Here is a 9,634-nt window from a genome sequence, read left to right on the forward strand (position 1 = left end):
AATTTCATTGTCGTGAGTTTTGCGTTTGGGTCCTTCTCCTGCCTGTACACAGCCGAAACATGACACTGGTGGCTGGTCCAGGGTTCTTACTGCCTGCAACCCTTGGCTAAATAGTTCAGAGGATGAATAAAATGTATGTATGTATAGAGCTCAGTGTAGGGATGATTTACAAAAAAAAAGAAGCAATTTTTTGGATGAAACAACATGCAAATTTGCATTTTTAGACAGTAATTAAACAAATGTTTTATTTGGTATTGTTCAACAGTTTCTCCACTTCAGTAACATATACAAAGCACATTGTAGTTTTATTTAAACAACACAGTAGTCTACCCCCCAAAATGCCCAAGTCATTTTATAGAATTAAGGCACATTTTAAAGGCGACAGTACCATAACTTCTTATGAAGCAAAATCAATAAAGTACATGTTGAACATCATCATCTGACATGATGTTCAAACTTCAAGTAAAATAGCTTTGACCTTTTGAACCGACAAGGTTTTGTATATTATATTGATATATTCAGTGGCAGAACACTATTTAGTTTGGTCTTTTTGTAGTCTGAGACACTATAGATGGATATAGTGCTTAACAAATTTATTAGATCACCATCCAATGTAAGGTTTGTGCCACAGCAGCTCTATATTAATAATACTGGTAATTACCAAAATCATTATTTTATGTTTCTTTAATGAATTAAAGAGACTGCATCAATTTTTGCAAGTAGACTTTTCAAATTTTGTGTTTCACAAAAAATAAATAAATAAATAAAAATAAAGCTTGTTTTTCAATTATTTTTCAAAATTAAGATGACAAATTATACTCATTTACTTGTATTACTGAACAGAAAAGTTTGTTTTAGTGGTTGAATGTTGTGCTTGATTCTGACTTCTCAGATAAGGTCCAGTTTGTCCGTTCAGATTTGGGTATAAAAGTGTGAATTCAAACTTTGTGAAATTATTTGTGTTTTCTTGTTTTTATGAGAGGTGGTCCAAATAATTTGCTAAACACTGGGTGTATGTGTACTTCATACATCATTAACTACTGATAAAGTATATGACATTTACAAACAGAACTTAGGTAAAAACACGGAGTGATACTGTGGTGGATTTTCATCTATAACTTGCCAGCTCTCTTACAACAAGTAGGAATAAGTGCAGTTCTACTAAAACAAGTGCAATTAATGCTAGAGTTCTGTACAGCAGAGTTGAACTTAGACACATTTTACATCTATGTTGGACACTTAGTGTTGCAAGCATCACCCGATTTAAAAAACTGATAGAAACCAACAAGTGGAAACATGGTTAGAGCACCAAGCATTGAACCCAGCTGCACTACAGCTCCACACCACACGAGGGCACTGTGGCCTTCATCCCTCAGGATCACCCCAATGATGACTTTGACATAAGACAGGGTGAGGACAAAGAGTATCCAGGCCAGCACCTGCAACAGAGAACTTGTTAGAATTGTGCATTAAATGACTTACTCTTACTGCTACTACTCTTACTGCTGTAAGTAATAAGTAGGAGCTCAGAATATCCTGGTTGGAGCTTGGTTAGCTTAGTAGCATTCAGTGCGTAGGCGCTTGGTTTCTTATTCAGTTTGGTGACTGAAAAAGTATTTTATCAGTTAACACCATTTTAGTATTAAGTACTTTTGCTCCGAAAAAGTGTATTAGGAAAGGCACTTATGACAGCAAAAATAACATTTTATAGCTAGGTGGCATAGTTGCCTGTGCCAGTGCACAAAAACAATGTACTCTTTTTGAATGTTTGACTCATTGACTCATTCAGTGGACTTTCACAGCTCTTCCAAGACAGCATCAAGTAGATGAGACTAAGCTGACTTAACATTATATTGTAAAACCTGTCAGTCACACTACACACCTTAATCACAGGAAATCTCATAAATGCTAAGTGAGTTTTGCGAATGGGTGGTGGCTTCGTGCTTTTATAAGATGCAAGATAGAGCATGAAGTCTGAAATTTTATTCTGTGTACACAGTAAGTACATGCAAGAAAATAAAGAGTCTTACTATGACTACAGTTCCAGAGGTACTGTGGACCAGCAAAGGACAGGGACTTAGAACAGCCATGCCCATAATGTAGGCTCCAAATCCAGTCCCAAAAATGGTCAAAACTCCCATGAAGACAAGAGACCTGGACAGAAAACAGATTTACAAGCTATTGGTGACTTAGAACTTATTTCTTGGATCTATGGTCTTGATTAGTATTTTATAATTATTGTAGTTTTTCTATAGCTCACCTTATTGGTATGAACATGGCGATGAAGCAAGCCACAGGGTTAGCAACAGCTCCCATGGTGGCAGCTAGATGGTAAGCCTTGTTCCCGTAAGGCATGCATGAGTAGGACTGCACTGAAGGCAGCACTGCATTGGTCAGAGCATTGACCCAAGCCAACACTACAAAGATAAAGACCACCTCAAAGATACTATATGTCCCCCTCCCGAAAGAACTCCTAGGTTCCCTCTTGCCAGCCTCCGAGGGGCTGATCATGGGCTTTTGCTCTGGTGTCTGGGCATTCAGAGATAGGCCTTGTTCTTTCTTCTCACGATCAAGTTCCCCACTGAAGTACCGTTCGCTTTTTCTCTCACGAGCTACAGCTGGGTGGTGATTGAGTAGGAGGAAAGCGACCAGACACACGACCATCATTACACTAAGGAATATGAAGAAGACCTGTGCAGAGAATTTAGCAGGCTGGTAGATGGCCTGTAGCATTCCATTGTCAGTTATGTTGGAATTATTAGATAAAGTGGCATTTTCACAGTGAACTACACCAACGCCTTGAATAAGTGCCACCACTGCAGGCACGAGACCACTGAGGCCCTCACCTGCAAAATACGTTGTGAGATATTGTGGACGCAGCCGCATCATGAAAGGAAGAAAGGTAACAGATGAGGTGCAGTCCACCACAGATAGCAGGAAACTCAATGTCAGCAGTGGAACACTATGCAAAGATTCTCCGAAGGTCACTGTGTGCTTCCAAAGGAAAGCCAGAAGGAATGTAGCAACGATGCCCAGTCCTACAATGCCGTAGATGACCGGCCGCTCATCGAGCACCCCTGGGCGGAAGCGGTGCATCAGCGTGATGAAGAGAGGGCCTATGTTGGCCATTTGGATGAGGACTGTGAGGTAGGAGGGCAGCAACCAGTGCTCTGGGATATCATTTACGATCAAGGGGAGCTCCACCCACATCCCATTGATGGCCACCCAGGAGCCCATTCCAAACAGGCACGCCAGCACGTGAGTCAGCAGTGACATGATGCGAGCAGAAGTGAGCAAATGAAGACCTACAGAATCTGAAACATAGAGACACAGCATAAGCGCGACTGATTAGTGGCATTTAAAAGAACAGTCATTAAACCTTCAGGCAAAGAAATGTTTATGTGTATTTTGCATGCATTTGATGGATTATTGCTTTATTGCATTTATGTACAAATGAGCTTCAATGAAATGAGTTGTAGAGTGTATCTTTTTTAACTGCAATTAGTTTAAGAGGCTTCATCGGTAGAGGCTGATTACAGTGGAGCTTTGAGCAAAGGTTGTCACTGATGTTCAGCATGTATGATGTTAGTCATGTTCATCGTGATTTAGGGTAACATTTACTTTTGAACAGTTTCTAAAGTTATCTTGTAGGGAACATGAATTTGTGCACTATATTTCATACCAATATATCAATTCCTGAGCCAAATAGTTATATGAAAAGAAATAATACTCCATGGAAGTCTTTTTCTGATAGATTTTGAAACAACAAGTAAAAAAAATTCTCTCTGAAACAAAGCCTTCAGATAAGGTGGCATAACTAAACAACAGCAAAAGGACAATGAGCTTTTTCATCATCTTTATTTCATTGTTTCAACACAAAAGTTAATAGATGAGTTCTTCTATGGAAACAGCACATAGAGCATTGGTGTCATAAGTTAATACTGTCCCCTTAAGCAGAAATAACCTTGAGAATCTTGTGAATTATTTTCAACCAGCCTCTGATATCCTCTAGGTCTCTGATATCCAACCAGGTTGATAAAGCTTTTTATTTCTCTTTATTGCTTCAGTAGCAATGCGTTCACGAGTTTTTGTGCATGGACTTCCCATTTCAAATCCAAAAGATTTCAAATTGATTTAAAAAAAAAAAATTTTTCCTGGCAAGGCCTTAATACTCTGCAATTTTGCTGTAATAAGGGTCTCTTTGGACAGCAAAGGCTTTTTCTCATTTGTGTTATTTCTTCCTGACACATGTTAGAAGAATCTTTTATGACATCTTGGTCAAACTGTCTGCTTGTAAGCAAAAAATTTGGAAGGGCTGTGGGCAAAGAGAATAGCAAAGAGAACACCTATCTATCTCCCTGACAGCTATGTTTTCATGTTAGCTGACAATCTTGGATCCACTTCATCGTCAGTTCGCCCAACTGTAAGAAATCTGGGTGTAACTTCATCGGACATTCAGTTATGATTAGCAGGTTGGTTGTCTTGTACAAACTTGTTTTTATCATCTGCAGAACATTGCCCATCTTAAATATCTGAAATGGAAATGAATTTACATGCCTGTATTTAATCAGGCCTTGATTATTGTAATTCGTTAGTCCTTTGACTTTTGAGTGTTTTTCATGATCAGATGCCTCTCTGTGTTAGTGAACGACTATACCCATACATAACTACCAGGTCTCTGAGTTCAGCTGTTCAATGGTTGTTGTTGGTATCCAGCTCTAAGTTCAAGACAAAAGGAAACTGTTTGTGGTTCCCAAGTTATAGAGCTTGGTTCCTTTGGACTAAAGGGACCAGAGTTATTAAGGTGTTGAGATGTGTTGCAAATTTGGCAAAAAGAAAAAAAAGTACAAACATAAAGCAGTGACAAAATTGCATGCAAGAAGTGGAAGCTGATATTTCTGCAACTCATCCTGTTGCATTTGGTTTGATATTGAAATGAGCTGACAATTCCTAGCAAACACGCCTCTTTTCTAAATCATCTGTAAAACTAAACACACCTATAAGCACTATTTGGGATTGCGCTTACACCCTGTTTTTGCCCATTTAGTAAATCTGGCCCAAGATCTTTGTACATGGATGATACCCTTAAAACGTTTGAGACGCACTGTGTAGGCTTGGTTTTATTTATCTTTATATATTACTAACATTTTAGTCATTGTATCTTATTTTATATTGTAAAGTGTCTTGTGATCTTTGTTCTTGAACAGCACTATATAAATAAACTTTACTTACTCTACTTCTACTTGGCAAGCCCATGGAGGTTCTAATCACTAACCCCTAATCTGGAATCCCTGTTTTTTGGGGATTTCAATATGCCGTGCATATACTGTGTTACTATCCTGTTCACCCACTTAAATGAAATCATGCATCATTACAGCTTAATTTGCCATTTGATTACACTTTTTAAAGTCACTGTTTCAAGTAGGAGCCATTGACCTTCACAGCGTTTGTCTTTCTAAGCTTCTTCCATCCTTCTCACATGTGCAGTCTAGAAATGGATGCCTGACCTTTCGCACACTGACACGGTGCTCCCATAAAAACACCATGTGGTTCTGACATAAACATATTTATCAAAAAGAAATCATTGTTAAGTAACTTTAAAAATAATGTAAGTCTTGATAATGACTATGAACAATTAGTGCCAATCAATTAAAGATATAAACATATTTTACGTTTAGGGTTGGCTATATAACACAAATGCAATATATTGTGTCAAACTTCTAAAATACACAAGATTATAATATGTCATGTGAATCAGGAACGAGTAAGAATCTCTGGCTGTTACGTCAGAGTACCTTGATATAACTTCCTGATCTTCCTGATCTTGATCTGCAATCTAAACTTAATTATCTGGTGCCTTTTGTAACCATTTTTATATACATTTTTTCATTGCTGTTACCTTTTAATGATGGAGGGAAGCAGATGGACTACAGCACAGAACAGATGGACTGAAAGACTTGAGGCTTTAGGATCTAAGATAACCAGGCAATTCAATCACCCTTACTTCCGTCATACATCATTTCTATGCTGCTGTAAGTACACAAAATCCATCATCCTACCTGTTTCAGAACAAGGAACAAGAAACCACTCTCCCCTGGGTTCTCTCCTTCCAAAAACCTTCACTCTTGGCTGATTCGACTTTTTTTTGGTTACATCTGCGGCAAATGTGTGTGTGTGTTTTTATGCCCTCCCCTTTTCTAACCTCTCTACACACACATACAGGCTTACATTCTGCTTCCGTTTTTCTGCTGCACTTGCCAGGGGAGGGACTGCACAGGCGCACATGTCCTCTACCACCATGAGTGAGGTCGATTTCAAAACCAGGCAGCCACGTGCTCTCTCTGTGTTTCAGGGAGCTTAGGAAAAGAGAGCCGGTGGAGGGGGAGGTGTCAATAAGAACTCCTCCCTTTCCTGTTTCCTCCTCCAACCAGCTTGGGACTTTATGGTCTCCCCTCCTTTAAACACACAGGCAGCAGAGTGAGTAGGAAGGTTACGGCTGCCTTTGGATTCACAGTCAGTAGAGTTATAGTTTATAGTATACAGTTAACTCCACGCAGCTGGGGCTTCATTCTTCTGCTCTCTAATTTCTAATGCTTTCACTGTATGACTATGGATTATGGATGACTGTTTCACAGTCATAGATGGTGTAGATGCAGCGATTCATCTGAGCAGACCAGTTTGTCAAGTTCAGCATGACATGGCACTTTAGCAGCCAAAACCTTCACTCTTGGCATATATAATTTGAATATATGGAAAGACTGCTAAAATAGGAATGGGCCAAATGAAGTAGTGTTCCACTACTGCATTGCAATATTAATATCACTATCTTTATCATTGTCTTTATTTGGTTCATTTATTTTACACAAAATTAAATGAAAAAAAAATACATAAATAAATCAAATGACAAATCAAAAGTGAGTAGGTTGGAGCTACAGCCTATGTAACACATACACCTGATACAAAAAAAAAAATCAACGTAAGGAAAATGAAATCATCCACATCTTTAACATCTAATTTAAATACAGTTATGTCAGGGATTATATGAACTCCAAAGAACTATCAGCAAGTCTTAGATTAGCAGCTGCAGACGCAACTTTGTGGGAAAGCTGCTATGCTGAAAAGCCTTATTTGTTTATTAAAAATGAAAGAATTTTTCCTGTATTTCTAAAATGCAGATTATTAGTAACAATAACCTTTCACATAAATCAAATACACTAAAAACACTAAAGACAGAAAGTGCTTTCCATTAATCACTTTATACCTGTTTATCATTCTGAATAACAAAAGGAACCACCTACCTCCTTGTGGGAAGCAGAGTCAGTTATAATGAAGGTCGCTCAGACGTGTAACAGCGCAGTCTCCTTCTGATATACTGTCTATAGAGTATGAATGCACAGTGAGATGTGGGCTTTGTACTTTACAAGAATCTGTGTCATGTGACCACTGAGGAGGGCTGAGCCAGGGGTTCAGTTTGGGAACCAAAGTTCTTAGCAGTAGAAACAGTTGGATAACAGGAAAAGGTACACACGGAGAAAAGAAACTGTAGAGAAAGGGGTGGAAAAGGCAATTTATATGTCATATAAAAACCTGTATAAAATCTTCTATGGCATTATTACAGCAACATGAAGATTTTTCCCAAATTGGGTAGAGTAAATTCTGGCAGTCTAGCCAACCAGAAGATGACTTTGGACAGCTTTCTGACTGGCTGGTTCGTTGGGGTCAGTCTTGCTTTTGTTCAGCGCAAATTCCAGCTCAAATGAATGACCCCTGCTGACTACTAACGTCACTGGATGGCTTTTCATTTGAGTGTCCTTGCACCCACCTCAGCACTGACTGGTATTATATGCTCCTTTCCTGAAAAACAAAATTCTTTGTAATTTGATGACTGTTATATGAAACAAATTACTTTTGATACATGATAATTCTACATAAGAAAATCTCTCCTGTCCCTTACATTTCTTCTCTGTTTGCCTGTCCAAAAATATATAACATGTCACCATTTCTTTAGTTGAATCTGTGAAAAATGCCAGACATGACAACAGCTGACAGTCATAAAATAGCAGTTTTGCACCAACGAGATGATTCCCAAATGGCTGTTAGCTGAAAACGTGATATATATTGGCATGGTGTGAAGGGTGTCCTTGAAAAAAAATTGTAGAACCTGGACAAGTGGAGGACAAAAGAAGTGGCGGTGGCGAGTAGCCTTCAGTAATAGTAATAAATCACACAGCAATAGTAATTCGAAGATACTTTAGTGGCACATCTCCCAGGTAGCCAGCACAACTAAAACAAGGTAGTTGCAGTAGGCTTAGGCTAACGTTAGTTTTTTAAAAATAACTTACTTCCAGATATTTCTTTAGGTTGGAGGTGGAGTCTTTTGACGCTGAGAGCAGCTTGGTTGCAGGAAAACAGAGTTTGCATTGCATGGTCAGTTCTCTCCCATCCCTTTCTTCTTTAAATGTGAAGTGATTTCGGAATATCCAAGTAAGAAATTAATTCCTGCCTGTGCACTGCTGGCTCTGTTGTCCTGGCTTCGGGTCCATTGTGTAACTAACGCCACCAACATTAACAGGACGCTTACATTAGAGCCTCTTATTGCGTGTTTTGTTTGGATTGAAGGAACAGCCAAACATATGAAACAGATAAAGGCTGCCATGTAATCAATTTATTTCAACAGAGTAACTGTATTCTAATTATCACCTTTTTAAATGGTAACTGTAACGGAATACAGTTACTCATATTTTGTATTTTAAATACGTAACACCGGTACATGTATTCTATTGCTCCCCAACACTGTTTGTAGTTAACACCAAGACTTTCTAACTTCTGTTTTCAACCTATGCGCATACTTTTGGAAGCAGAGGGCTGACTGATGAAGAAAGGATTTTACTTATAATTGTAGAAGGAGAGTCAGACTTTTAGACATTAGAGCAGGAAGGAGGGAGTTCCAGAGCACATACCAACTTTTGTGGAGCTCAAGCAGGGATAAAGCGACAGCACGCAACATCAGTTATTGATAAAAATCAAAGTGCAACCTTCGGCTCTGAAAATTTCTTTGGCATTACGATATTCAGAAGGGGAAATAAGAGCCTTTTCAGTTTATTACACACACACACACACTCACACACTGTTTTCTACAGTCATTGACACACACACACACACACACACACACACACACACACACACATGCATAAATGTGGAGTCCAAAATCAGCTAAACATTTCTTAAAGTGTTGAATTATATCAATTAATATTTGCTGAAAGTGCAGAAAACTGTGCCTCTCCTTTCTTTATCAATTCATTGTCAACTCTATAAAAACTGGGGCGAAAGACTTCAACAGAACCATGCTGGCCACAATCACCAAACACTACTGATTACATCAAACATTAAATAGGCAACCGGGTTTTTGAAAATGTCAAAACACACAAACCACAGAGAGGTGCTCATGTCTGAAAGCACCCTTAAAACTTAAAACATTCTTATAACCAGTTAAAGAAATGTTGCCTCATGATAAATGTGTTTATCACTGGGAAATGAAGACTGATATCCAGTCACAGGACAGAAGTTGTTTTGAAAAACAAAAAAAAGAAGAAAAAAAACAACCAAAACAAAAAACCACTCAGGACTGGAAGTA

The 9,634-nt window shown here is 38.5% G+C and overlaps 1 protein-coding gene across 2 annotated transcripts; it reads right to left on the reverse strand.

Moving 5' to 3' along the window:
- Nucleotides 1-217: 217 nt before the first annotated feature.
- slc52a3-2b (solute carrier family 52 member 3-2b) lies at nucleotides 218-7,408 on the reverse strand. 2 transcript variants are annotated; one of them, XM_084944721.1, is made up of 4 exons: nucleotides 7,299-7,408; nucleotides 2,261-3,314; nucleotides 2,031-2,154; nucleotides 218-1,439 (listed from the first exon to the last, which is right to left on the reverse strand). In XM_084944721.1, the coding sequence occupies exons 2-4, from the start codon at nucleotides 3,274-3,276 to the stop codon at nucleotides 1,227-1,229; spliced, it is 1,353 nt and encodes a 450-aa protein (XP_084800847.1). In that variant the 5' UTR covers nucleotides 3,277-3,314; nucleotides 7,299-7,408; the 3' UTR covers nucleotides 218-1,226. The 2 variants fall into 2 exon arrangements, with proteins under 2 accessions (XP_084800847.1, XP_084800848.1); XM_084944722.1 differs by lacking the exon at nucleotides 7,299-7,408 and adding an exon at nucleotides 6,060-6,522.
- Between the last annotated feature and the right edge of the window lie 2,226 nt (nucleotides 7,409-9,634).

The sequence above is a fragment of the Perissodus microlepis genome, chromosome 11 (genome assembly GCF_051167445.1).
Source record: "Perissodus microlepis isolate ML-2025 ecotype Zambia chromosome 11, ASM5116744v1, whole genome shotgun sequence".
In the NCBI taxonomy this organism is placed as follows: domain Eukaryota; kingdom Metazoa; phylum Chordata; class Actinopteri; order Cichliformes; family Cichlidae; genus Perissodus; species Perissodus microlepis.

Bases quoted from the DNA above. Each gene is read 5' to 3' on its own strand.
- slc52a3-2b (XM_084944721.1), bottom strand. From the start codon at position 3,276: ATGTCACTGCTGACTCACGTGCTGGCGTGCCTGTTTGGAATGGGCTCC. The intron at 2,155-2,260 runs GTGAGCTATAGA...TTTTCTGTCCAG, and splicing joins GCCATGTTCATACCAATAAG to GTCTCTTGTCTTCATGGGAG. The intron at 1,440-2,030 runs GTAAGACTCTTT...TCTCTGTTGCAG, and splicing joins CCTCTGGAACTGTAGTCATA to GTGCTGGCCTGGATACTCTT.